This window comes from Pogoniulus pusillus, chromosome 11 (genome assembly GCF_015220805.1).
Source record: "Pogoniulus pusillus isolate bPogPus1 chromosome 11, bPogPus1.pri, whole genome shotgun sequence".
In the NCBI taxonomy this organism is placed as follows: domain Eukaryota; kingdom Metazoa; phylum Chordata; class Aves; order Piciformes; family Lybiidae; genus Pogoniulus; species Pogoniulus pusillus.
In genome coordinates this window covers 14,827,706-14,855,209 of record NC_087274.1, presented here as the reverse complement: position 1 = coordinate 14,855,209, position 27,504 = coordinate 14,827,706, and the positions used below count along the sequence as shown (strand labels likewise).

Here is a 27,504-nt window from a genome sequence, read left to right as displayed (position 1 = left end):
CTGCTGGGGTTGTCAGAGGATCCTGCTCCCTCCCAGGTTCTGGGGAGAAGAGGCTGCCCTGTGGGCAGTGCCACCCAGGAGATGGCCAGACTGGGGGTTGCAAGAGCCGACAAGGTGGGCTTGGAGCATGTGCACCCTGTGCCAGCCCTAGGGATCTGTTGTGTGGCTGTGTGCTTGTGTCACCAGCTGTGCAGCCCTTGGCCTAACCATCTGGCACTGGGCTGGACCGGGACAGGGTTGTTTAGCCTGGAGACAAAAGGCTGAGGGGAGAGCTTCTGGCTCTCTGCAGCTCCTGAAAGGAGACTGCAGTGAGGTGAAGTCAGATCCTTCTCCCAAGGAATAAGTGACAGGATAAGAGAAAGCAAACTCAAGTTGCCCCAGGGGAGGTTTAGGTTGGACATGAGGAACAATTTCATCCCTAAAAGGGTCGTCAAGGCCTGGCCCAGGCTGCCCAGGGCAGTGTTGGAGTGCTCATCCCTGGAGGGCTTTCAAACCATGGAGACGTGGTGCTGAGGGTCCTGGGTTAGTGATGCCCTGGCAGGGCTGAGTTAAGGGCTGGACTGGGTGATTTGGAAGGTCTCTCCCAAGCTAAGTCATTCCATCAGCCTGTGCCTTGTCCCAGTCAGAGTGAGAGGCTCCTCATTGGCTTGTCCAGCAGGATGAACCCATCCTGTGCACCAAGGCTTCAGGGGGATTTAAGCAGTAACCTTGCTTGGTCATCAGAGCCAGGGGAGGCAGTTTGTGTCCTCTTGGTGAAGACAAGCTGCTCCCAGGGGGGATGTCCATAATTCTGTCAGCAGGCTTGAGCTGTCCTCTCTGGGAACACACAGGGCAGAAGGCCTCATGCTGAAAACCTCTTTCTCCCTTGCACAGTGAAGGGATTTTCCTGCAGGTGAAGCCCAGCTTCATCGAAGTGCAGCCCCTGGCAGAACCTGGAGCTGGCACAGCCTTGCTGGAGGGCAGTGGCTGATGGTGTCAGGGACTCTCAGCCTGTGCTATTCATCCTCCCCAGGCTGCTTTCTCCAGTAGCAGTCAGTGGGAGGTCAAACCTGGGCAGAGGGAGGTGGGAACCTTCAGACACCCCTGGTGTGGTGGCAGCCCCAGCAGAAGACAGAGGCTTTGGCTGGCCGTGGCTTGCTGGGGCAGGAGGGAGCTGGCAGTGGCTCTGTTAGTGCAGCTCTGAAAAGGAGGTGTCCATTGTTGCCTTGCCCACCAGGTGCCCAGGCTCACATCTCCGTGGTGATGGATGACATTCATGACCTTGAGCAGAGGACACAGAGAGCCAGACACAACGTGGAGGAGATGCAGACCATCATGCAGTCGTGGGTGGCACCCATATTTGAGAGGAAAGATTCCAAACAAGACTCCCTGCTGAGCCTTGAGGACTGCCAGGGCCATCTGGAAAGATGCTACAGCCTGGTCAGAGAGTCAGGGCAGAGGATTCACTCACTGCTGAAGGTAAGGGGAGACCTTTCACAGGGCTCTGATGGCTTTTCATAGGCTCTGTGTGTCCCTCTCCTCTGATCACAATGTGCAGAGCTGCTTCAGAGCTGTTCTCCTGTCTCTCTGCTCTGTGCTGGTGAGGTCTTACACTGAGCCATGAGTCCAGCTCTGGGCTCCCCAGCTCAAGAAGCACAAAGAGACTGGAGAGAGTCCAGCACAGAGCCACTGAGGTATTGAAAGCACTGGAACAGCTCTCCACGGAGGAGAGGCTGAAAAGCTGGGGCTGGGTAGCCTGGGGAAGAGGAGGCTGAGAGGGAGCTCATCAATGCCTTCAAATACCTAAGGGGGGGCTACCAGGAGGGTGGGGCCAGACTCTGCTCAGTGGTGCCCAGGGACAGGACAAGAGGTACTGGGCATAAGCTTGAGCATAGGAAGTTCCATCTGAACGCAAGGAGGAACTTCTTGACTTTGAAGTGGCAGGGCCCTGGAGCAGGCTGCCCAGAGAGATGGTGGAGTCTCCACTGGAGACTTTCAAGGCCTGTCTGGATGTGTTCCTGTGAGCCTTGCCCTGGGTGTCCCTGCTCTGGCAGAGGGTGGGACTCTTCAGGGTCCCTTCCAGGCCTCTACCGTTCTGTGATCCTGTAATTCACCTTAAAATTATCTGTCTTGCCTCCTTTGACAATCACTCCCAGAGTTCCTGGGGGAGCTGCTGTGGCTGTGTGCTGCTGGGCACTGCCGGGCACCCAGCTTGGGCAGGAACGGCAGCAGCTGCAGCCCAGACGGGAGCCTGGCTCCCAGGCTTGGCTGCTGCGGAGCCACTAGAGGGGACTCGTGCCTAGGCTTTGGGATGCTGCTGGGAAAATCCCCCTGAAATGCTTCCCTGGAAACAGATCTGCAGCTGCTTGGGGCTGGGCTGTCTGCTGCAGCCTTCTCCTCCCGCTGTGGGGCAGGAAGTGATGCTGATGGTCCAGAGAGAAGCTGGCAGGAGCAGAGCTGCTGGCCAGAAACTCAGTGCTTTCCAGTGCTTGAGAGTCCTCTTTGCAGGCCAGGAGAAAGCCCAAAGCTCTGCTCCTCACCTGCCTGGGGTGAGGAGTTGTGTATCAGGTCCTGTACGCCTGTGCCTGGAGTGAGATGGATTTTAGATCCAGTGCTCCTCTGAGGGACTACTAAGATCTCCCCAAAGCCTTCTCTTTTCCAGGCTGAACAACCCCAGCTCTCTCAGCCTGTCCACAGGTGCTCCAGCACTGTGAGCATCTTTGTGCCTCCTCTGGGCCCTCTCCAGCAGGTCTAGGTCCTTCTCGTGTTGTCTGTATCTGCCCCCAGCCCTGCAGTGAGGTCTCCCCAGAGCAGAGCAGAGGGGCAGGATCTCCTCTCTCCATCTCTGCCCACACTGCTTTGGATGCAGCCCAGGCTGCCCTTGGCCTTCTGGGCTGCCAGTGCCATTGCTGGCTCCTGTCCAGCTTCTCCCCCACCAGCAGTACCTATCTGTCTAGTTTCCTCCTCCGTGAGGCTGGTGCCCATGTGTCCGCTGGCATCGGTCCTTGGCTGTGGGCAGCTCTCTTGTAGGACAGGCTCAGCCCTGCTGTATTTGAAGGCATCTTCTTTTTCTTCCAGGAAAACCAGAGCCTCTTACTTGCAGACCCAGCATCTGACATCTGGAAGGCCTATGTAGATTACTTGGACGAGATAGTCCTGGATGGATTCTTCACTGCCATTGAGTGCTCGCTCAAGTACCTCCTGCAGAACACAGGTGCCTGCTGCTTCCTCTTCCCTGACTCCCTTGCCTGGCTCTGCTTTGTGCTCCCCCTCACACTGAAGATCTGCCCTCTTCTTCCTGGCTTTCTGCTCTGCCTGCTGCACTGTGCACAGCAAGAGCAAAGGGAATCTCTAGGCAGGATGGGAGGCTCCATCCCCACCTCTGGAGCAAAGCACTGCTCAGGGGGAGGCATGGAGACAGCCATACACCTTTAGCAGGAGTTAATGGACAGAGCACTGAGGCATCAGCCACCTCCTTCCTCCCATGCACACAGCTTCAGGGTCACCCAAGCTGTCTGTTGTGGAGAGTCTCAAAAGCTGCTTCTGCTGATGAAGGCAAAAGCTTCTTGGTGGTGGCACAATGTCTCTTTGCTCCCCTGGGAAACAATCCTGGCATCTCTGCTCTTCATTTCCAGATCCCGAGGCAGGGCTTCCTCCTCTCTTTGAAGTGCAGCTGGATTTGGTGGTGCCAGAGTTGGTTTTTCATCCTCCCTTGGACCCTGGCACAAACGATGGCTTCTATGACATGATAGAAAGTCTGCTCAATGACATCTACAGGATCTCCTCGCTGGTGCCCAGGCTGGCCGAGCACAGTGGCTTCCTCCACTACCAGGTATGTGCCGTGGAGCAACCTCGTGCTGCATGGCAGCCAGGAGGTGCCAGGCTGCTGCCAGGTCACTGCTGTGTCCTCTCCTCCCCAGGATTCTCTGTTCAGTCTGGAGAGGAGAAGGCTCTGAGGCAACCTTATTGTGGCCTTTCAGTACCTTAAGGGGGCTACAAGAAAGCTGGGGAGGGACTTTTTAGGACTTCAGGGAGTGATAGGACTGGGGGGAATGGCACAAAGCTGGAAATGGGTAGATTCAGACTGGGTGTTAGGAAGAAGTTGTTCAGCACGAGGGTGGTGAGAGCCTGGAAGGGGTTGCCCAGGGAGGTGGTGGAAGCCTCATCCCTGAAGGTGTTAAGGCCAGGCTGGACGAGGCTCTGGCCAGCCTGATGTCGCGTGGGGTGTCCGTGCCCAGGTCAGGGGGTTGGGGCTGGATGGTCCTTGGGGTGCCCTCCAGTGCTGGGTGTCTGTGTGGCTGCAGGACGACATGGAGGCCATGGCTGGCCTGGCCGAGCTGCGGCAGCAGCTGCTGGGCCGCGTGCAGGCGGTGCTGGCAGCCTGCGGCGAGTACCGCGGCAGCCTCCAGCGCTACGCCAGCCTCTGCGGGGAGGACAGGAGGGAGGCCTGCAGGCACTTCCTGCGCCACGGCCTGCCGGAGGCGCAGGCGGAGGACGGGAGCCCGGAGGCGCCGCCCAGCCTGCAGCAGTTCAAGCAGCAGATCGACTCCTACGAGAGGATCTCCGAGGAGGTGAACCACATCCAGCCCCTCAGCGTCTTCCAGGGCTGGCTGAGGGTCGATGCTCGACCCTTCAAGGCGTCCCTGCTGAACGTGGTGCGGAGGTGGAGCCTGGTGTTCAAGCAGCACCTCGTGGACCACGTCACACACAGGTGAGAGCTGTTCCTGCCTCCTCTCCCTGCTCCTCTGCTTTGGCTCTCTTGGCCTTATCATTTCGCACCACTAACCAAGAGGCTGGCACAAGAGAGGAGAAGGAGTCTGCACCTCTGCCTGGGATTGCCCAGGTCCTGTGCCTGGGGCAGGGCAGTGCCAAACACAAACCCAGGCTGAGAGCAGCCTGGAGGAGAAGGCCTTGCGGGTAGCAGTTGGTGCCCCTTGTGCTGTCCCTGGGCACCGCTGACAAGATCCTGACCCCAGCCTCTTGCCCCCCACAGCTCCTTCAGCTCTTGCTGAGCATTGCTCAGATGCCCTCTGGGGCTGCTCTTCTGCAGGCTCTCAGCCTTTGCTCTTTACAGAGCTGCTCCAGGCCTCTCAGCAGCTTCAGAACCTGCACTGAAGAGCTCACAAACAAATCAAACACTTCCAGAGAAGTGTTGACAGCTTCTAGCAGTGAAGGCAGCTGAGTGGGGTGGTTGATGTGATCTCTTGAGTCCTCAGCTCCATCATTCTGTTAGGTAATTTCTGCACAGGGAGGCTTTTTGTGTGGTTAGAACATTTAGGGCTCTTAGGAAGACTCCCTGACTCAGCAGCTTAGCTGTCGTTAGGTGAAGTGTTTAAGGAAACACTTTGGCCCAGCAGCATCCACAGCACTTAAGTGGGCACTCAGAAAGACTTCTGAGAAGAGGAGAGTGGCTGGAAAGGACCAGAGCTGCAGGAGTCCATTTGTGCCTCTGCTGGCAGCGCCCAGGAGCTGGTGAGATTAAGAGCAGGGTAGGGAAACATTTCCCAGATGTTCTCCTTGTCTCTGGTGATTAATAGCTCAGGCACTTGGAGAAGTAAGCTCACACCTTTGCATTTCAAGTCCCTGGGTGTTTTGTTTCCTCCCATCAGTCGTTGTTGCTTTTTGTTTTGTCCCCCACATCCACCTGCAGCAGTGGAAAGGAAGCAGCATGTGAGGGGCAGCTCCTGACTGCTGCAGCTCTGCAGCCTCCCAGCTGCATTTCAGGCTCTTGTGTTGGAAGACGCAACTTGAAAACTGTCCTTGCAAACTACCCCTCCCAGGCTCCCAGGTCTCTGCTATCCTCCTGATTAGACACCTTTGCTCAAAACAAAAACCACTGTCAAGGGCCAGGTCTGTGCTGGCCACCAGGGCAGTGCCAGAGGCTCTCCATGGAGCCTTTTGCTTCCCACAGGGAAGAGAGGGAAGGAGGCAGAGATACTGATGGGGTAGGAAAGAAACTGAGCCAGCTGGGCTGGAGAGAAGAACAATGCCATGGGCTAGAGACACAGAGAAACAAAGCAGTGTAGAACCCAGCCCCTGATGGCACCACTGGCACCACTGCTGCTGGGGGCAGGCACTGGGCAAGGCCCAGCCTGGACTCAGCAGCAGGTGGGAACTGGATTCAGGAGCTTGGTTCTGGCAGTGGATTCAGGAGCAGACGGATGTGACTGGGAGTCAGAAGAGACAGAGTCCTGCTGGGCCATTGGCCAGGGAAGCAGAGGCTTGAGCCTGGGGATCCCTCAGCTTGCTCCTGAAGATGCCCTCCATGGGCTGCAATCCTTTATTGGGCAGTTGAGGGTCCCCTGTCCTGGCTGCTCCTTCCCACAGCTGCCACCTCTGCCTTCCTGCCCCCGAAGGTGTGGCACAAGCTGTGGCAGTGCCCTTGGTGTGTCCAAGAGCCAGTCCAAGGCGGAGGCTTTCTGCATCCCAGCCCTTGTCAGGAAGTGTCCCCATCAGCTCCTGCCTGCTAGCAGCAGCCCCTGGCTATGCCAAGCTGCCCTGAAGTGCAGAAAGTGCCTCAGAGAGCACAGCCTGAGCTGAGCAGGATGGGTTCTGCCTCAGCTCACACCTGGACATGCATTTACCTGTTCCTTGGGGGAGCTGTACCTCATCAGTGGTTCCTTTGAACATGACTTGAGGTTCTGATGCCCTAAGTGTTGCCATGCACTGGGCAGGGTTAGCCAGGCCCTTTGCCTCTCCCTTGCCGTCAGCTGCCTGGCCTGAGCCTGATGATTACTGCAGTTGGAGCTGCTCTCATTCTCTGCTTTCCTGCTCTGTGCTCTACAGCTTGGCTGACCTGGACGAGTTCATCCAAACTGCTGACAAGGGCTTGAGCAGAAAGGTTGAGAAAGGAGATTATAATGGCTTGGTGGAGGTCATGGGGCACCTCCTGGCTGTTAAAGAAAGGCAGAGTGTCACTGAGGCCATGTTTGAGCCCCTGAAGCAAACTGTTGAGCTGCTGAAGTCCTATGAGCAACCACTGCCAGAGGAGGTCTACAAGCAGCTGGAGGTGAGTGAAAACATGTGGTGGGCACCGGCTGGTTCAGTGACAGATTCCTAGATTCACAGAATGGCTTGGGATGGAAGGGACCTTCAACATTGACCAGTGCCAACCCCCTGCCATGCCCAGGGACACTTCCCACCAGCACAGGCTGCCCAAGGCCTCGTCCAGCCTGGCCTTCAACACCTCCGGAGAGGACACATCCACAGTCTCCCTGGGCAACCTGTGCCAGTCTCTCCCCAACCTCACTACCAAGAATCAATTCCTCATCTCCACTCTCAGTCTCAAAGTCCCACCTCAAAGCCATTGTCCCTCATCCTGGCACTCCCAGCCCTTGTCCAGAGTCCCTCCCCAGCTCTCCTGGAGCCCCTTCAGGTACTGGTAGGCTGCTCTGAGGTCTCCCTGGAGCCTTCTCTTTTGCAGGCTGCACAGCCCCAACTCTGCCAGCCTGTCCTCACAGCAGAGGTTCTGCAGCCTCTGATCATTTTGGTGGCCTCCTCCTCTGGGCCTGCTCCAGGTCCTTCCTGTGTGGGCTCTATATCTGGCTCCAGCCCAGCAGCTGAGGTCTGAGCAGAGCAGAGGGGCAGGATCTCCTCTCTCCATCTCTTCCCATGCTGCTGTGGATGCAGCCCAGGCTACCCTTGGCCTTCTGGGCTGACCGTGCCCACTGCTGGCTCCGACATAGCAAATATCAGGCAGCAACTGAACTGAACTGGACAGCAGCCAGCACTGAAATTTTGCTTGCAGGAGCTGCCAGAGAGGTGGACCAAGACGCAGAAGCTGGCCCTGGCCGTGAAGCAGCAGGTGGCTCCCCTGCAGGCCAGCGAGATGGCAGCAGTGCGCCAGAGCTGCGCTGCCTTCGACGCCCAGCAGCAGCGGTTCCAGGAGCGCTTCCGCAGGGAAGCACCGTTCAGGTAGGGCACAGTTGTGCTGCAGGACACAGCTGTGTGGGGCCAACACGGAGCTGAGCAGAGAGAGGGAACAGTCCCCTGTGGGGACAGGCTGGGAGAATTGAGGCTCTGAAGCCTGGAAAAGAAAAGGCTGCAGGGAGACCTCAGAGCAGCCTTCCAGTGCCTGAAGGGGCTCCAGGAGAGCTGGGGAGGGACTTCAGACAAGGGCTGGGAGTGCCAGGATGAGGGACGATGGCTTTGAGCTGAGAGAGGAGAGACTGGGAGTGGAGATGAGGAAGAGATTCTTTGCAGTGAGGATGGGGAGAGACTGGCAAAGGCTGCCCAGGGAGGCTGTGGCTGTGCCCTGCCTGGAGGTGTTGAAGGCCAGGCTGGCTGAGGCCTTGAGCAGCCTGTGCTGGTGGGAGGTGTCCCTGGGCATGACAGGGGCTTGTCACTGGATGTTGTTGAAAGTCCCTTCCAACCCAACCCGTTCTGTGAATCTATGAATCCAGAGTGTCCATGGGTCCCCTGTGTTCATTCCTTGTCTGCTCTGCCTGGTCTGTGTTGTCCTCTGAGCACTGCCCAGTGTCAGCAAGGTGCTGAGTGAACAGGATCTGTCACTTTAAGGTGATGGTGCCCCTGGGCTGGGCACAGCTCAAATCCTGGGTTCAGTTTTGGGTCCCTCACTGCAAGAAGGACATTGAGGGGCTGGAGCAGGTCCAGAGAAGGGCACAAAGCTAGGGAAGGGTCTGGAGAACAGGGATGGAGAGCAGCAGCTGAGGGAGCTGGGGGTGTTCAGCCTGAAGAAGAGGAGGCTGAGGGCAGAGCTCATTGCTCTCTGCAGCTCCCTGAGAGGAGGCTGCAGTCAGGTGGGGGTTGGGCTCTGCTCCCTAGGATCAGATGAAAGAAGTAGAGGAAATGGATTGAAATTGTGCCAGGAGAGGGCTAGGTTGGAGAGGAGGAAAATTTTCTTTGGTGTGAGAGTGGTCAGGGATTGGCAGAGGCTGCCCAGGGAGGTGGTGGAATCCTCATGCCTGGAGGTATTGAAGAAAAGTGTGGCCATGGCACTTGGGGACACGGTCTGATGGCCGTGGTTGGACTGGGTGATCCTGGACTTTCAAGTGGTGTTGGCAGTGCCACGTGGCTGTGCCATCAGTGTGCAGTGCACAGCTTTCATCTCTGCTATGTCTCACCAAGGCACTCATTGGTTTCTGTTTTTAGAAGCTGATTATGGTGTCACTGATCAAGAACAAACACTTCTGTCTAGGTTTGACACCCAGAAGCCTTATCAGCTGCTGGATGCGAAGCAGGTGGAGATTAAAGCCATGGAAGCAGCCATGGCCTCCCTCCAGGAAGCAGCTGGGCTCTTTGAAGTCCTGGTGCCGGAGTACAAGCAGCTGAAGCAGTGCAGGAGGGAGTTGTGTCTTCTCAAAGAGCTGTGGGACATGATTTCCCTTGTCAGCACGAGCCTGGATGCCTGGCAGACCACCAGATGGGTGGCAATCAACGTGGAGAACATGGATCTGGAGTGCAGGAAGTTTGCCAGGGAAATTAGGAATTTGGATAAGGAGATGAGGGCCTGGGATGCTTTCACGGGGCTGGACAGCAAGGTGAGGAACATGCTGACGGCCCTGCGAGCTGTGGCAGAGCTGCAGAGCCCTGCCATCAGGGAAAGGCACTGGGGGCAGCTGATGCAGCTGACAGGGGTGAGCTTCCTGATGGACTCCAACACCACCCTGGCTGACCTCCTGAAGCTCAACCTGCACAACTTTGAGGATGAGGTCCGTGGCATCGTGGACAAAGCCGTGCGAGAAATGAGCATGGAGAAGGTCCTGAAGGAGCTGCGGCTGACTTGGAGCTCCATGGAGTTCCAGTATGAGCCTCACCCCAGGACTGGCGTCCCCCTGCTGAAGGCTGATGAGGAGCTCATCGAAACCTTAGAGGACAACCAGGTGCAGCTGCAGAACCTGCTGACGTCCAAGTACATGGCCTTCTTCCTGCAGGAGGTGGCCGCCTGGCAGCAGAGGCTGGGCACTGCCGACGCTGCCATCGGCCTCTGGCTGGAGGTGCAGCGCACCTGGGCTCACCTGGAGAGCATCTTCATGGGCTCAGAAGATATCCGGACACAGCTGCCCCAGGTAGGGACCCCAGGCCTGCCTGCTCCTCTTGGCAGAGTGTTGAGCAGGAGCCTCCATGGAGCAGGACCAGGCCATGGGTAACGCCAGGTGCCCAGAGTGGAATGCACTGGATTGGAAGGGACCCTTCAAGGTCACCTTGGCTAACCCCCTGCACAAACCAGGGACACTTCCAGCTAGAGCAGGTTGCTCATGGCCTCATTAAGCTTGACCTTGAATGTCTCCAGGGATGGGCCTCAACCACCTCCCTGGGCAGCCTCTCCCCACCCTCACTGGGCACAACTTCCTCCTGCTGTCCAACCTAACTCTGCCCTGCTCCAGTTCCAAACCATTGCGTCTTGTCCTATCCCCACAGGCCCTTCTGAACAGTCCCTCCCCAGCCTGTCAGTAGGGTCCCTTCAGGTACTGAAATGCAGCTCAAAGGTCACCCTGGAGCCTTCTCTTCTACAGGCTGCACAGCCCCAACACTCCCAGCCTGAAAAGTCCTTCAAATCAGAGCTCTTCCCCTTCTGCCTTCCTGGGTCAGAGGCTCCCTCAGAGCTATGGTGGTTTCCCTGCTGCCCCAGGAGTTTGTTGTGCTGTGAGTGGTGCCTGAGCCACACTGAGAGTCTGATTCCTCCCCTCCACTGCTGTGTCACAGACCCAGAGCTCCCAGAGCATGACCTGTTGGCTCCTGCAGTGCTGAGGCATGTCCTTGCTCTCTTCAGAGGGAAGGGGACTGGGATGGTCACTCAGACATTGCAAACTGGCATACCAGAGCTGGCACCAAGCAGCTCTGCAGCATCCCCTTCTCTGCCCACAGTGCTGGGGCAGGGGGAGAGCAGCTGTTCACCTGCTGCTTTGGGCATTCTTGTCATGAGTGACCTCCTGGGGCTGCCCTGGGGTCCAGCTTCCAGTCTGCTTCCAGGTTCCCTTCATTATGAACAAAACCTTCTAAGCTCTTCCTTGGCCCTGCTGGGCCACTCACTGGGCAATTCTGGAATCTCAGACTGGAGGGGCTGGAAGGGGCCTCTGATGATCATCCAGTCCCAGCCTCTGCTCTAGCAGGGCACCCACAGCATCTTGCCCAGCAGCACAATGCCCAGCTGGCCTTGGGAGCTCTCCACACAAGGAGACTCCATAACCTCTCACTGAACTCCCAAGAGGCATTCGCCTCATATAGGAGCAGTTCCTGCTGCTGTGGCCAGAGAGGCTTAGTTCTGCACCTGGCCACTGGGCAGGAGGAGCTGTGAGGAGCACTTCAAAGGGGAGGTCAGTCTCGTGAGAGTGGTTGGTGCTAGGCATTGCCTTCTGCATGGATGACTTGACCCAGGGCCTGTCTGGGATACTGCTTTGAAGCACATGGCTGGAAGAGCCCTTCTGAGCTGCTGGACAGGAGGCCCTCTGCAGAGGCTCTTTGCCCTCAGCCCAAAGGCACTGCCTGCAGGGTGGGAGCTCAGCACACATGCACCTCTCACCCTTGCTCTGCTCCTTGTGTTGCCCTGCAGGACTCCAAACGCTTTGAGGACATCGATGTGGACTTCAAGGCATTGGCCTACGAAGCCCAGAGAACCCCGAACGTCATCGAGGCCACCAACAGGCCAGGCCTGTCCCAGGCTCTGGAGGACATCCAGAGCAGGTAGGGGGACTTCAGAAATCTTAGGGGTTTGGCAGAGACTCTGAGGAGTTTAACCTGTGCTCCAGGAATTCTTCCCTCTCCTTTCCCTCCCTCACAACCCCTGCAGTGGGATCTGGCAGGTTCCTGCCTCAGGCTGAGCAGTGCTGTGCCCAGGCAGCAGCAGGGCATTCCCTGGGTCCAGCAGCCTGTGGCCCTGCTGCACCCCAGAGCAGTGGCTGCAGGCCCTGTTGGCAGCTCAGGCAGGGACACCTGCAGCAGGGCTGAGCCCTTGCATGTCCACCTCCAAGAGGTACTGGAAAGAGGCTCTCCGGGTGGTGCCCCAAGAGGGCCATGCTCCTCATATGAGCTCCTCCAGCTGGAGCACACTGCAGAGTGGATCTGGGAGCTGTGCCAGTCACAACCCATTTCAAACAGCTTTCTTCTGGTTCTGATCAGCTGGAGTCCATGTTCCTCGTGGCCTTGCTGTTGCTAACCACGTTGTTGGCATCAGAGCACCAGGAGATTCATTTCAGATCCGAGCAAGCAAATCCCCTTCTAGGCTTCACAAACACTAAAAGCTGAGCAGATATGAATCAGACTTCAAAATGTGGCTTCTTGGAACAAAACCAGAGATGGAAGCTTCCACCCTGTGACTGCTGGGAGCTGATCTAAGGCAGGAACTTAGGCTGAAAACCCTTCCTGGCCTCTTGTTCCACCCTGTCGCTGGCTTCTGCTGCCCTTGGGCTGTTTGGCCCTGGCAGCAGATGAGATCAGAGAGTCACAGAATAGGCTGGGTAGGGAGTGACCTCCAGAGGTCATGCGTCTAACCCCCTCCAGCAAGCAGGGAGCAAGCCCCAGCTCAGGTTCCTGGGTTACTGTGCTTCTGTTGGTAGCAGTGGGAGCTGCAGGACCTTGCACCTCAGTCCTGGCACTGAGGACTAAATGGTGGCTTTTAGCCAGCTGGCAATACCCAGCTCTTGCATGCCAAGTGCAGCATTTGGGACTGATAGGAATGATCTTGAGTTGGGGGTCTGCCATGCAACAACACTCAAAAGATCATAAAGGATCAAGGGCTTGCAGCCCTTGGACTGGGAGTGCCAGGCCAAAGGACAATGGCTTTGAGCTGGGAGAGGGGAGAGTGAGAGTGGAGAGGAGGAAGAGTTTGTTGAGAGTGAGGGTGGGGAGAGACTGGCACAGATTGCCCAAGGAGGCTGTGGATGTGCCCTGCCTGGAGGTGTTGAAGGCCAGGCTGGCTGAGGCCTTGAGCAAGCTGTGCTGGTGGTAGGTGTCCCTGGGCATGGCCAGACATTGGCACTGGATGATGTTGATGAAAGGAGCTGCCAACAGGGAATGCAGCCACTGCTCTGGATGATGTTGAAGGTCCCTTCCAACCCAACCCATTCTGTGAATGAATGATTCTATGAGACTGGTAAATGAATTGGACAGAGATCCTCTTCCTGACAGCCTGCAAAGCTTTAAAACCTCTCCCTGTGTTTGACTGGAATGAAACCATCCCTGGAGATACAGCAATGGCAACTGTTTGAAACTAGAGAAGCAGAGATTTAGGTTGGACATCAGGAAGGAATTCTTTACTACGGGGGTGGTGGAACACTGAGCAGGTTGCTCAGGAAGGTGGTGGAGGCACCATCCCTGGAGTTATACAGGGGCAGGCTGGATGGGGCTGAGCAGCCTGCTCCAGGTGGGTATGTCCTGGCTTACTGAAGGGGGTTGGACTGGATCACCTCTAAAGATCTCTTCCACCCCAGTGCCTTCTGTGATTCTGTGATTCCAGATGCTGCAGAGGAGCAGGCCCTGTGCTCAGCTCATGGCTAGGGCAGTCTGTAGCACAAAACAGGAGAGGACATCTCCCCTCCTGCCCCAGGCTCTGCTCACCTGCTTTGTCTCCACAGGCTGTCTCTGTGTGAGAAGGCTTTGGCTGAGTATTTGGAGGTGAAGAGGCTGGCCTTCCCCAGGTTCTACTTCATTTCTTCTGCAGATTTACTGGATATCCTTTCCAATGGCACCAACCCACAGCTGGTGAGCCTTGTTCTGCAGCCCCTTTGTCACTGCTGTCATGTGGAAGATGCTGTCTTGGGATTCTTCTGTAGCTTGAGTGCTTTGTGTGCCTCCTCCCTTGGCCTGGTGACAGCTCTTTCCCATCTGCCTTCATTTGTCATCTCTGAAGGGCAACACCTGCACTGCCTGCTGCCTGAGCTCACCCTGCTGCTGTTTGCAGATGGTCCTGCAGGCACTGCCCAGAGCAGAGAGAGATTTTGGATGCCATGAAGACAGTGGGTTTGTGTCTGCTGGGCTGCAGGCAGGTGGGAGGGATTCATCTCTCTTGAGAGGGAAGAGGTCAGAGGATCTGGTGCTGCAGCATTAGGGATGATAATCAGTGGGCCAGGAGACACTGGCCACTGCCTGGCAATGCTCTGCTCTGGCTGGGGGCTGGAATCCAGCACTGGACTGTGCCATGGAAAGCCAATCCAGATGTCCACAGCAAGTGGAGAGTGTTGGAGAAGGAATTAATTCCTTACCCAATTCCATCTTGCAGAAGTGAGTGAGCTCTGAGAAGAGCTCTCCCTCACTGCAAAGATGTCCACATGCATCCAAGGGGATGGCCAAGGGGATGCTCTGTCACCCTGAGGGTGCCTGCACCGTGCATGGTGATCTCCACTCTGCTGGGGCTGCCTCAGGCACTTTGGTTATCCAATTCCTTTGCAGGTGCAGCGCCACCTGCCCAAACTCTTTGACAACTTGGCCAAGGTGCAATTCCAGCTGGATTCTGAGCAGAAGCCAACCAAGGTTGGCCTGGGAATGTACAGTGGAGAGGAGGAGTTCGTCAGCTTCAGCCAGCCCTGCGACTGCAGCGGGCAGGTGGGAGGGCAGTTTACCTGTCATGGCATGGCTTGGGTGGGAAGGGACCTTCAAAGCTCCTCCAGTTCCACCCCCTGCAGCCAGCAGGGACATCCCCAACCAAAGCAGGCTGCTCACAGCCCCACACAACCTGACCTGCAGTGGTGCCAGCCATGGGGCAGCTCCCACCTCTCTGCCCAGCCTGGGCCAGGCTCTCCCTACTCTCAGAGTCAAACATTTCTCCCTTCTCTCCACTCTCAATCTCCCACTGAGTCCAAACCAACCCTCCTTGTCCTGGCACAACAGTCCCTGCTATCAAAACTGTCCAGTCTGCTCTGCTACTCCTTGTATGGCCAAGATGGCTTAGAGCTTAGGGTGAGAAAGGAAATGCAGTGCAGTTTAATTTCTCCTCACACCACTTCCCCTGTTCCCACTCATTTAGCTGGGCTGTAGATGTCAGAGTGAACTGTGGGAGGAAGCTCTGTGGCCTTCTTTTAACTCCCTCCCCCTGCAGGTCGAGGTCTGGCTGACCCAGCTGCTGGGCTGCATGAGGGCCACGGTGAGGGCCCAGCTGGCTGAAGCGGTGGTGACTTATGAGGAGAAGCCGAGGGAGCAGTGGCTCTTTGACTACCCTGCCCAGGTACTGCCTCCACTCCTCACCTCCCTGCAGCTGCCCTGGGAAAGGCAGCTCTGGGCTTCTCCTCCACTTCTGGTCTTCCCCTCTTCCAGTGATGGCCTCCTGCTGTGGATGGGGATGGTTCTGGCCTCCACTGTGCCATCCAGAAGGGAGGAAGGATGAGTTGTCCTTTACCCTGGCAGTCTCCTGACGGAGTTTCCAGGCTGAGCTCCATGCTCTGATAGGGCTCTTGGGGGAATATGTGCTTTTTTGGCTTACAGGGCTTGGGGCCTTGGGCTGTGCCTGCTGCACCCATGGGTTGTGGATGGTCTCTGCACCCCGAGAAGTGAGAGCTGCAGGAGGAAAACAAAGTGTTGGGTCCTAGTGAGGTCAAAGAGCCCCTCAGATACAGCTCTGGCAGCCTCCTGGCCTCCTCTGCTGCTGTGCTGAGCATGTGAAAGGTGCTGGATTACTGAGGGGGATCTGCTGAAGGTGTCTGCTCTTGACCTGAGGCTCTGCCTGAACCTCACGGGGCAGATCCTTCCTGTCCTGCCTGCTGTGGTGTGACAGAACATGTCCTTGCACGGGCACTTCATCCTCCAGCTGCCAGCCAGCAGGAGGCTCTGCTGCTCTCCCCTCTCTCTAGGTGGCGCTCACCTGCAGCCAGATCTGGTGGACGACCGAGGTCGGCATTGCCTTCTCCAGGGTGGAGGAAGGCTACGAGAACGCCGTGAAGGAGTACCACAAGAAGCAGGTGGCCCAGCTGAACGCCCTGGTCACCATGCTGCTGGGGCAGCTCTCCCGGGGGGACAGGCAGAAGGTCATGACCATCTGCACCATCGACGTGCACGCCCGCGACGTGGTGGCCAAGATGATCGCGCAGAAGGTTGGTGGCAGGAGGCCACGAGGCTGGCCCAGTAGCAGACCTCTGCCTGAATTTACTTCTACACTGCTTGTGGTGAGGGGGCAGAAGACCCCCATGAGCCTGAAGGGCTGCTCTGTACTGTGGTCCTGCAGGACCTAGGGGTTTGTTGTACCAGCCACACACTGGGAGTAAGGGTGACCCTGTGCTGGTGGGTGATGGAGTTGTGTTGGGAGGTGCTGGATGCAGGCTCAGTAATGACTACACAGAATCCCAGCATGGGCAGGATTGGAAGGGACATCTGGAGGTCATCCAGTCCCACCCTCTGCTCAAGCAGGGCACCCACAGCAGCTTGCCCAGCAGCACAATGCCCAGCTGGTCTTGGAAGCTCTCCACACAAGGAGACTCCACAACCTCTCTGGGCAGCCTGCTCCAGGCCTCCAGCACCCTCACAACAAACAGGTTTCTCCTCCTGCTCAGATGGAACCTCCTGGGTTCCAGTCTGTGCCCACTGCCCCTTGTGCTTTTCCTGGGCACCACTGACAAGAGTCTGGCCCCAGCCTCTTGCCCCCCACAGCTCCTTCAGCTCTTGCTGAGCATTGCTCAGCTCCCCTCTGGGGCTGCTCTTCTGCAGGCTCTCAGCCCCAGGGCTCTCAGCCTTTGCTCCTCCCAGAGCTGCTCCAGGCCCCTCGGCAGCTTTGCAACCTCCCCTGGACTCTCTCTAACAGATCCGTGTCCCTCTTGAACTGGGGATCTCAGAACTGGACTCAGCACTCCAGATGTGGCCTCACTAGGACAGGGTAGAGGGGCAGGAGAACATTGCCAGATCTGCTGGCTGCACTCTTCTCTTTATGAAGAAAGAAAAAGCATTCAGGCTCTTCTTGGGGGACCTCCCTTGATCTGGTGTGGGACCTTTGGGCACAGCTCTCCAATGCTGCTCCCCTGTCCCTGAAACTGCAAAGTACCCAGCCCTGCGGGTGGGTGGGAGGGAAGGTGCCCTGAGTGTGTTGGGTTGTGATGCTGTCCTCATCTGTGGCCTGCTGGAGGAGCCAGGCTGCTCACAGGCTTTCTGCCCACAGGGCTCAGCTGGCATTGGTGGTTCAGTGTGTGTTGGAGCAGGTCATGTCCTGGGCCTGCCTGCTGGCTGTGGGCAGTGCTGCCCACGGCTGTCCTTGTGCCTCACTCCCCAGCCCTGCCAAGACATCTAGAGAAGAGGCAAGAGGCTCTTCATGAGCTGCTGCTTCCTCGTCAAGAGCCTTCTTGTGCTGCTCTCTTGAGTAGTCTCCTTCTCTCTCAGCAGACCATGGACCAGGGAGGTGACTTTTCCCAGCAGCTGGCAGGGAGGTGACCTTTCTTTCCACAGCTGCCTGCCCGCCCCTGATGACAACCTCCCAGCAGCTTTGGTGCCCGAGGTGCCCGGCTCTGCCCTGAGGGTGCTTCTGGCTCTGCTGCAGGTGGACAATGCCCAGGCGTTCATCTGGCTGTCCCAGCTGCGACACAGATGGGCAGATGAGGAGGGGCACTGCTATGCCAACATCTGTGATGCCCAGTTCCTGTACTCCTACGAGTACCTTGGCAACACCCCTCGGCTGGTGATCACTCCCCTGACGGACAGGTGAGGCTGGCAGCAGCAGCACAGCTGGGCTCTGCCACACGGGGAGAGAATCCTGGAGTCAGGAATTGGGTTGGGTTGGAAGGGACCTACAACATCATCCAGTGCCAACCCCCTGCCATGGAGACACCTCCCACCAGCCCGAGTTGCTCAAGGCCTCATCCAGCCTGACCTTGGGCAACCTGTGCCAGTCTCTCCCTACCCTCACTCTCAAGAATTTCTTCCTCACCTCCAGGCCCAATCTCCCCTCTGCCAGCTCCAAGCCAACCCCTCTGCAGGCCCTGGGGACACTTCCAACTAGAGCAGGTTGCTCAGGCTTTTGTCAAGCCTGACCCTGGATGTCTCCAGGGATGGGGCCTCAGCTACTGCTCTGGGCAACTCCCTGCCCCCTGTGTGCCTGCTGGGCTGTTTTGCAGTGACCTGCTGGGCCAAGTCTCAGCCTCTTTGCTCTTTCCCTTTCTGCTTGGCTGTGGCAGGTGCTACATCACCCTGACCCAGTCGCTGCACCTGACCATGAGTGGAGCACCTGCAGGGCCTGCAGGCACTGGCAAGACAGAGACCACCAAAGACCTGGGGCGAGCCTTGGGCACCATGGTCTACGTCTTCAACTGCTCTGAGCAGATGGACTACAAGGTACTGCTGGGGGAGCCTGAGGGGGGAGTGGGAGGCAGCTGAGTTCACCCTGAGCCATCACCTCCCCTCAAAGCCCTGCTGCTCTTCTCTCTACTCCCTTCTCTTTCCACTGAACTTCTTTTCCACCTCCTCCTTTTTCTTCTCTAAGACCTGCCAAGGTTCTTCAGTAGGCAGAGACTCAAACCATCCTCTCTGCCTCATTAAGCCTTCCCCTTCCCTTCTGGGGTCATATTCCACATGAAATGCTTCCAACATTTTGGTCTGTTCTGTTGAGACCAGAGCTCTGCTGATATTTCAGCCCTGGTTGGTTGATCTTGGCATACACACTTGGAAAGGGATCTGTGCTGCTCTCCTTGGGATGCTTTCCCAGAGCAAGGCCAAAATTCACAGAATCTCAGAATGCACCAAGTATGAAGGGACCTTCCAAGGGCATCTTGCCCAGTCCCCTGCAGGCAGTAGGGACACCTCTAGCTAGAGTAGGATGCTCATGACCCCATTAACCTGGACCTTGTCCAGGGGTGAGACCTCCACCACCTCTCTGGGCAGTCTGTGACAGTCTTTCCCCTCCCTCGCTGTGCAAAACTTCCTCCTGATGTCCAACATAACTCTGCCCTGATCCCGTTCCAAACTGTTGCCTCTTGGTCTACCCTCACAGGCCCTTCCACACAGTCTGTGCTGAGCCTTCAGCCACTGCAGAGTGCTGAAGGCTCTCTGCTAGGCTGGGACAGGGAAAGGATCTCTGGAGATCATCTAATACAGTTCCTCTGCTGAAGCAGGGTCCTGGATTCATGGAATGGTTTGGGTGGAGCGGACTCTCAACATCATCCAGTTCCAACCCCCTGCCATGCCCAGGGACACCTCCCACCAGCACAGGCTGCTCAAGGCCTCAGCCAGCCTGGCTTTGAACACCTTCAGGCAGGGCACATCCACAGCCTCCCTGGGCAACCTGTGCCAGTCTCTCCCCACCCTCACTCTCAAGAATCTCTTCCTCACCTCCACTCTCAGTCTCTCCTCTCCCAGCTCAAAGCCATTGTCCCTCATCCTGGCACTCCCAACCATTGCCCAAAGTCCCTCCCCAGCTCTCCTAGAGCCCCTTCACAGTCAGCCAGGGCAGGCTGCCCAGGCTCACAATGCCCATGCAGGCTTGGAATCCCTGCTGGGATGAGTCCTCTCTGCCAGGCTGCACAGCACTGTGCTTGTGATGGCCTCAGATCCTATTTCCCTTAGCCTGTGGGCTTTGCCAGGGAGTGTGGGCTCTGCCAGGGAGTGGGGTAGCAGTGGAAGGATCACAGGAGTGCAGGCAGCAACCCAGGTGACAAACAGTGCAGAGCTGTCACTGCTGTCCCTGAGCTGTGCCTGCTGCCCCTGTCTGCTTCTCTGACTCCCGCCAGAGGCTCCCAGGAGCTGTCAGTATTCAGGCTGGGCAGTGCGGGTCACTTTTGGGCTGCAGTTGGTTGCATTGCTGATTTCCCTCTTTAATTGTTGTTTTTTTTTCCCTTTCTTTTTCAGTCCTGTGGAAACATTTACAAAGGCCTTGCCCAGACAGGAGCCTGGGGCTGTTTTGATGAATTTAACAGGATCTCCGTTGAGGTCCTGTCTGTGGTTGCTGTGCAGGTGAGTGGAGAAATGCTAGGAGATAGCTACAGCAAGGGCAGAGCTGGGTAGACCTGCAGTCAAGAAGGCCACCACCATCCTGGCCTGGACCAGCAAAGGTGTGACCAGCAGGATCAGGGCAGGGATTATGCCCCATGTATTAGGTACTGGTAAGGACACAACTCAAGTATTGAGTTCAGTTTTGGGCCCCTCTCTCCAAGAAGGACATTAAGGGGCTGGGCATGTCCAGAGAAGGGCAACAAAGCTGGGGAAGGGTCTGGAGAACAGAGCTGGGGAGGAGCAGCTGAGGGAGCTGGAGGTGATCAGTGTGGAGAAGAGGAGGCTGAAGGCAGAGCTCATTGCTCTCTGCAGCTGCCTGAGAGGAGTTGGAGCCAGGTGGGAGTTGGGCTCTGCTCCCTAGACTCAGGTGACAGAAGGGGAGAAAATAGCCTGAAATTGTCCCTGAAAAATTTATTTGGTGCAAGAGTGGTCAGAGATTAGAACAGGTTGCCCAGGGAGGCTGTGGATGCCAGCTCCCAGAGGTGTTCAAGGCCAGGCTGGATGAGGCCTTGAGCAACCTGGGCTGGTGGGAGGTGTCACTGCCTATAGCAGGCTGCTCAAGGCCTCATCCTACCTGGCCTTCAACACCTCCAGGCAGGGCACATCCACAGTTCCCTGTGCAGCCTGTGCCAGTCTCTCCCCACCCTCACTGCCAAGAATCTCTTCTTCATCTCCACTCTCAGTCTCCCCTCTCCCAGCTCAAAGCCACTGTCCCTCGTCCTGGCACTACCAGCCCTTGTCCAAAGTCCCTCCCCAGCTCTCCTGGATCCCCTTCAGGTACTGGAAGGCTGCTCTGAGGTCTCCCTGCAGCCTTCAATGAGAAAAAGGCTGCAACCAGGCAAATGCAGAACCTGAGGCAGTTAGAGAAGGCTTTAGGGGAAGTGGTGCAGCTTCTGCCTTTGGGGTTGTTTTAAGTATCTGATGTCCCCAAATCTCTAAAAGCAGGATTGAGAGAGCAGTTGGTAGCTGTGCTGAGGCCAGCTTTACTGGGACATGCTCCTGTCCCGGGCCTGGTTAGGCAAGGAGAGCAGGCCTGGGGAGGGGGTTGGGCTGTTGTGAGGAGTAGTGGTGTGTGGGGAGAGGTGAAGGTGACCAGAGGGATGTCCTGCTGGGTCACACTTCTGGGGCTGAGGCACTGCCATGGCCCTAAGCTCCTCATCCAGATGGCTTTTAAAACCCTCCAGGGCTGGGGACTCCAGCACTGCCCTGGGCAGCCTAGGTCAGTGCCCAGGGAGCCTTGTGGTAAAGCAAATGTATATTCTCCAATGTAAACCTCCCCTGGTACAACTTGAGGCCATTTGCCTTTGTCCTGTCACTTGTTGCCTAGGAGCAGAGCCCAACTCCCACCTGGCTCCAACTCCTCTCAGGGAGCTGCAGAAAGCAATGAGGTCTGTCTGTCCTCAGCCTCCTCTTCTCCACACTGCACTCCCCCAGCTTCCTCAGCTGCTCCTCCCCAGCCCTGTTCTCCCTCCAGACCCTTCCCCAGTTTTGTTGCCCTTCTCTGGGCCTGCTCCATCCCCCTCACTGTCCTTGTTGGAGTGAAGGAGACCTAGGCTGAGCCCAGGACTCGAGGTGTCCTCAGCAGTGCCCAGCAGAGAGGGCACTGCTTTAGGTGCTGGCTGTGGATGCCTGCGCAGCGCTGTTCCCCCTTTCATGTGCCTGCCCCCTGCTGCACTGGGCAGCTGGAGCAGGTGTTGTAGCCTTTGGTGGGGGTTCTACTGGGAGGTGTGCTGAGATATGTCCCACAGGTGATGTCTAAAGCCAAGGTGAGATGCAGGCAACTTTGAAGGCATTTGCTGCTCCAGAGCTGCTCTTTCTGAGCTGTGCACCACAGTGACTCCTGGACAGAAGGTGCCAAGTCCTTGCAGCGCCTTTGCAGTTTGCCTGCCCAGCCTCTGCAGCTGTCCTTGCTGCTGTCTCAGGCTTTGATTGTGGTGGGAGGTTGCTGTGGCCACCCAGAGTTACTCTAAACAGTGCCTTGAGCTTTTTCTGGTCAGTAAAACCCCAGCACAGAGCAATGCTTCGCCCATTGCCTGCAGGCCAGGCGTGAGGTCCTGCTGTGCCCTTCCTGAGCCAGCCCCAAGCCTTGTGCCTCTGTCCTGGTTCCTAGGTGAAGAGTGTGCAGGATGCTATAAGGGAGAAGAAGAAATCCTTCAGTTTCCTTGGAGAAGACATCAGGCTGGTACCCTCAGTAGGCATCTTCATCACCATGAACCCAGGCTACGCAGGGAGAACAGAGCTCCCCGAGAACCTGAAAGCTCTCTTCAGGTGAGGCCAGCTCAAAGTTTCTGGCTTGTGTAAGACTTGGCACAGGTTGTTTTTTGGGAACCTGCAGACTTGGGAATTCACCTGTCCTGGGGATTCCTGCACCTGGGCTGGGGCAATGCCAAACACAAATCCAGACAGGGCAGAGAATGGAGAGAGCAGTGCTGAGGGCAAGGATTTGGGAGTGCTGCAGGAGAAGCCCAACATGAGCCAGCACCAAGTGCTGCCAGCCCAGCCCATCCTGGGCTGATCCCAGCAGTGTGGGCAGGAGGAGCAGGGAGGGGATTCTGCCCCTCTGCTCTGCTCTACTGAGACCTCCCTGCAGTGCTGGGGTGACTCTGGAGTCCTCAGCACAACACTGACAGGGACCTGCTGGAGCAGGGCCAGAGGAGGCCACAGCAGTACTGGCAGGGCTGGAAGGGCTGTGCTGAGGCTAGGCTGGCAGAGTTGGGCAGCCTGGAGAAGAGAATCTCCAGGGAGACCTTAGAGCAGCCTTCTAGTACCCGAAGGGGCTACAGAAGAGCTGGGGAGGGACTTTTGAGATATGGAGTGACAGGATGAGGGACAGTGGCTTCAAACTGGAAGAAGATGGATTTAGATCTGACATTAGAAACTGAAGTGCTGAAGGCCAGGATGGATTGGGTCTTGAATGATCTATTCTAGTATGAGGTGTCCCTGCCCATGGCAGAGGGGCTGGAACTAGATGAAGTCACTTCCAAGCCAACCCAGTCCATGGGTCTCTGTCTCCCAGATAGTTTCAGTCTTGCCCAGCATGCCTGGCTCTGGGAATGTGCAGGCTGGGCAAAGGAGCTATGACCCCTGCCATGGGAAAGGCAGAGTGGCAGCTACCTCAGAGAAGACCTGAAAGATAAAGCTGCAGATCCACTGCCCTCAAGGCCTGTAGTGATGAAAGAGTTGTCCTGCAGTCTCCTCTTGCCTCTCTTCCTAGGCCATGTGCCATGGTGGTGCCAGACTTTGAGCTGATCTGTGAAATCATGTTGGTGGCTGAGGGCTTCATCGGGGCACGGACACTGGCCAGGAAGTTCATTACTCTCTACCAACTCTGCAAGGAGCTGCTGTCCAAGCAGGTGAGCCTGCCTCGGTGGGGATGGGTGCTGCAGTGCTGCCTGCTGATCTCCTGGGGCTCTGCTGCTCGAGCAGCTCTGTGGCCAAAGCTTCACAGCTTTGCCTTAGCGACTGCGCTTGCAGCAGCAGCTGGGAGAGCTGGGGAGCTTGTGATCATCACAGCAATGGCTTCATGGAGCTGCTTTCCTGCAGAGCCCCTGAGCAGCTGTGCTACCAGGCACAGTCCAGACTAGGGCTTGTCCTGCTGGAAAGCAGCCCTATGGAGAAGGGCCTTGCAGTCCTAGTAAACAGCAAGTTCTCCACAGGACAGCAATGGGCCCTTGTGGCCAGGAGGGCCAGTGGAGACTGAGAGCTCTGGGGCTGTTTGGGACAGAGAAGAGAAGGCTGGGAAGGGATCTGATCAGTGCTTATAAACCTCTGAGGGGTGGGGGGCAAATAGAAAGGGACAGGCTCTTTTTGGTGGTGCCCAGTGATAGGACAAGGAGCAGTGGACCCAAACTGGAACCCAGGGAGATATAGCTCATCATGAGGAGAAACTTCTTTGGTGTGAGGGTGCTGGAGCCCTGGAGCAGGCTGCCCAGAGAGGCTGTGGAGTCTCCTCCTCTGGAGACCTTCAAAACCCATCTGGATGTGTCTCTGTGTCTCTGCCCTGGGTGCCCCTGCTCTGGCAGGGGAGTTGGACCAGATGATCTCCCCTAACATGCTATGATTCTGTGATTGCTAGGAGAGATTTTTTTCAGTGAACCCAAATGTGTTTGGGGCAGTGCTCAGTGACCCTTTGCTTTCCAGTCTCTTGGTTCCCATTGTTGCCACGGCCTGCCAGGGGGTTTTGATGTCTCTGAGTTTGATGTCTCTGAGAACGGAACTCTCTGAGTTCAGTTCCCTGTCCTGTCACTGGTGCCCAAGTGGAGTCACTTCCAGTGTAGTGCTCTGATCACTCCTGGCTTCCCTTGGCATCACTTACATACAACAAAGTTGTGCCCAGATAGAAAACCTGATCTTGACTAAGCCAGCATGAGATGCTGTCTTGGCACAGAAACCTCCTGCTGTGGCCTGGAGGTCTTGGTGGCAGCTGTGGCCTCCTGCCCTGAGCAGGCTGTGCTCTGGAAGGTCTCAACAGGGCAGAAGGATAAAGAGTTGCTTGTTGGCTTCAAAACTCATGCCTTTCTGACATCCTTTTTGCAAGGTCCTGGAATGATGCCAGGGGAGGTTTAGATTGGAGATGAGGAAAAAAATCTTTTCTGCAAGAGTGGTTAAGGACTGGCACAGGCTGCCCAGGGAGGTGGTGAAGTCCCCATGCCTGGAGCTGCTGAAGAAAGTTGTGTGATCATGGCACTTGAGGCCGTGATGGTGTTGGGTTGAAGATTGGACTGGATGACCTCAGAGAATGGTTTGGGTTGGAGAAGCTCTCTAATTCTGTGTTTCCTTACTGGTTCCTCCTTGGTGGACTGCCCCTGGGACATGGCTGCTCACCTTGTGGTGGGCAGGATAGGGAAACTCGGGCACCTGTGGCCTCCTACGGACTAACAAACCTCTCACCTTGGTAGCTGCTGCAGCTGCAGGGCTCTGTCTTGGCCTTGCTTTGGGTGCTTTAGCATTCAGGTGAATAAAACTGCTGAGGTCTCTGGAGTTCAGGTCCTGCTGCTGCCTTTCTGCCAGCACACTGGTGGCATGGTACTGATGGTCCCACACTGCTGGTGTGGCACTGATGTGCACACAGCGGTGGTCACACAGTGGTGGTCACACGGTGGTGATCACACACTGATGGTCACACAGTGGTCACACACTGATGGTGATGTGGTGGTCACACAGTGGTGGTCACACAGTGGTGGTCACACAGTGGTGGTCACACACTGATGGTCACGCTGATGGTCACACAGTGGTCACACACTGATGGTGACACAGTGGTGGTCACACAGTGGTGGTCACACACTGATGGTCACACACTGATGGTGATGTGGTGGTCACACAGTGGTGGTCACACACTGATGGTGACACAGTGGTGGTCACACAGTGGTGGTCACACAGTGATGGTCACACACTGATGGTGATGTGGTGGTCACACAGTGGTGGTCGCACAGTGGTGGTCATGCCCTAAATTGTTTGACTCTTTGACCCTATCCTTGATGGGAGTCTCCCCTGCTGAGCTGTCAGTCCAGTGTGTCAGGCTGGTGGAGGCCCGTGGCCACAAGTCAGCCCCCAGATGGAGATGTCTTTGGCCTGCTGGCTTGCCTGGCAGCGCCAGCTGCTGGCACCTGGTGCTCTGCAGCCAGCGTGCCGCCAGCGCTCTGGGTTTGCCCGCACAGGACCACTACGACTGGGGGCTGCGTGCCATCAAGTCCGTGCTGGTTGTGGCCGGGGCCCTGAGGAGAGCCGACCCGGAGCGCCCCGAGGAGCAGGTCCTGATGCGCTCTCTGCGTGACTTCAACGTGCCCAAGATCGTCAGTGACGACCTGCCGGTGTTCATGGGGCTCCTCGGGGACCTCTTCCCCGCGCTGGAGGTGCCGCGCAAGCGCGACCTGAGCTTCGAGGCCTTGGCGAGGCAGGCGGTGCTGGACCTCCAGCTGCAGCCTGAGGACAACTTTGTGCTCAAAGTAAGAGCAAATGATCTGCTGCTGTGCCTGCATCAAGCACTTGGAACTGTCAGAACAGGTCCAGAGGAGGCCAGGAAGGGACCTGCAGGCAGGCTGGGGAGGGACTGCTCAGAAGGGCCTGTGGGGATAGGATGAGAGGCAATGGTTTGGAGCTGGAGCAGGGCAGTTAGGTTGGACATCAGGAGGAAGTTGTGCCCAGTGAGGGTGGGGAGAGACTGGCACAGGCTGCCCAGGGAGGTGGTTGTAGCCCACCCTGGAGATATTCAGGATCAGCCTTGCTGTGTCCCCGTGCAGCCTGCTCTAGCTGGAGCTGTCCCTGCTGCATGTAGGGATTTAGACAAGATGCCCTTGGACGGTCCCTTCCAACCTGATGGATTCTTTCATTGACTCTCTGATTCTGTGAAGACAATCAGGGGCTGGAGCACCTCTCCTAAGACAGGCTGAGAGAGCAGGGCTTGTTCAGCCTAAATGGAAGAAGGCTTTGGGGACACCTTAGAGCAGCCTTCCCAGAGGGCTACAGAAGAGCTGGCAAGAGGACATTTCACAAGGGTGTGGAGAGACAGGACAAGAGGCAATGGCTTCGACCTAGAAACAGCTGGGTTGAGATGAGCCATGAGGAGGAAATTCTTCACAGGGAGGGTGGTGAGGCACTGCAGTAGGATGCCCAGAAAAGTCGTGGAGGCTCCAAGCCTGGTCACAGGGCCTTGAGCAGCCTTGTCTGGTGGGAGCTGTCCTTGCCCATGGCAGGGGTGGGTGGAACTAAGTGATCTGTGGGGTCCCTTCCAGCCCAAACTATTGAGTGATTCTATGATTCCCCAGCACCACTCTGTCATTTGGGTTTGCTGTTGGCTTTGCTTCTCCAAGAGAGCCCTGCAGAATATTGTCCCTGCAGGCAGGTGCTGGTGGAGGACATGCAGATGCTGGCTCTGATGCAGGTGCACCCTCCCTTAAAGCCAGCACGGGCTCAGGCTCACAGTTCACAAAGGAGCGAACTCCTGTAGGCTGCTGGCAGCAGGGTGCCAAGGGCAAAGCCTTGCTGGCTGGTGCCTCTGGGGGGCAGATGGTGTTGGGGGTTTGTCTGAAGGCTCAGGACTTCCCCCATGGCGATCGGTGTGGCTGGACCAACCTGGGCATTGAATCCATGTGTGTCTCTGCGCCTCGCCTTTCTAAAGAGGAGGTCGAGGGGGAGCTGTGTGGTAGAGCTGGGCCTCAGCTGGGTGCCTGTGTCTAACTGGGGGGTCTGCCCCAGGTGGTGCAGCTGGAGGAGCTGCTGAGTGTCCGGCACTCTGTCTTCGTGGTGGGCAGCGCGGGCACGGGCAAGTCGCAGGTGCTGAGATCCCTCAACAGGACCTACCAGATCATGAAGAGACGTCCAGTCTGGGCAGACCTCAACCCCAAGGCTGTCACCAACGATGAGCTGTTCGGCATCATTAACCCATCCACGAGAGAGTGGAAAGATGGTAAATGTCTTCTCCTGCCTTACTCTGTGGGTGAAGGAGGCTGTTGGCAGAGTCCTCCCTGAGCAGCAGCAGCAGAATGGTTGCTTGCTGGGAGATCCCAGGGGGATGGACTGTCCTGTGGTGAGCAGCAGGGACAGGCAGTTCTGGCTCATGGTGGGTTGGAGGGGAGAAGAGAAGATCTTGTTATAAAATCATCTTTGGCCCAGAGTCCAGCACAGGTGAGCTGCCACCCACCTCCCCCAGCCTCCACCACCGACCTTTCCTGA

The 27,504-nt window shown here is 56.9% G+C and overlaps 1 protein-coding gene across 1 annotated transcript; it reads left to right on the top strand.

Moving 5' to 3' along the window:
• The first annotated feature begins 1,242 nt into the window (after positions 1–1,242).
• Positions 1,243–27,504, top strand: LOC135179800 (dynein axonemal heavy chain 9-like). The gene is made up of 20 exons (XM_064151836.1): positions 1,243–1,458; positions 3,058–3,193; positions 3,615–3,811; positions 4,284–4,690; positions 6,766–6,988; positions 7,727–7,893; positions 9,137–10,007; positions 11,492–11,622; positions 13,512–13,638; positions 14,326–14,478; positions 14,972–15,097; positions 15,720–15,959; positions 17,390–17,550; positions 18,024–18,180; positions 19,690–19,794; positions 21,944–22,101; positions 23,048–23,186; positions 25,491–25,778; positions 27,028–27,238; positions 27,482–27,504. The coding sequence occupies exons 1-20, from the start codon at positions 1,243–1,245 to the stop codon at positions 27,502–27,504; spliced, it is 4,236 nt and encodes a 1,411-aa protein (XP_064007906.1).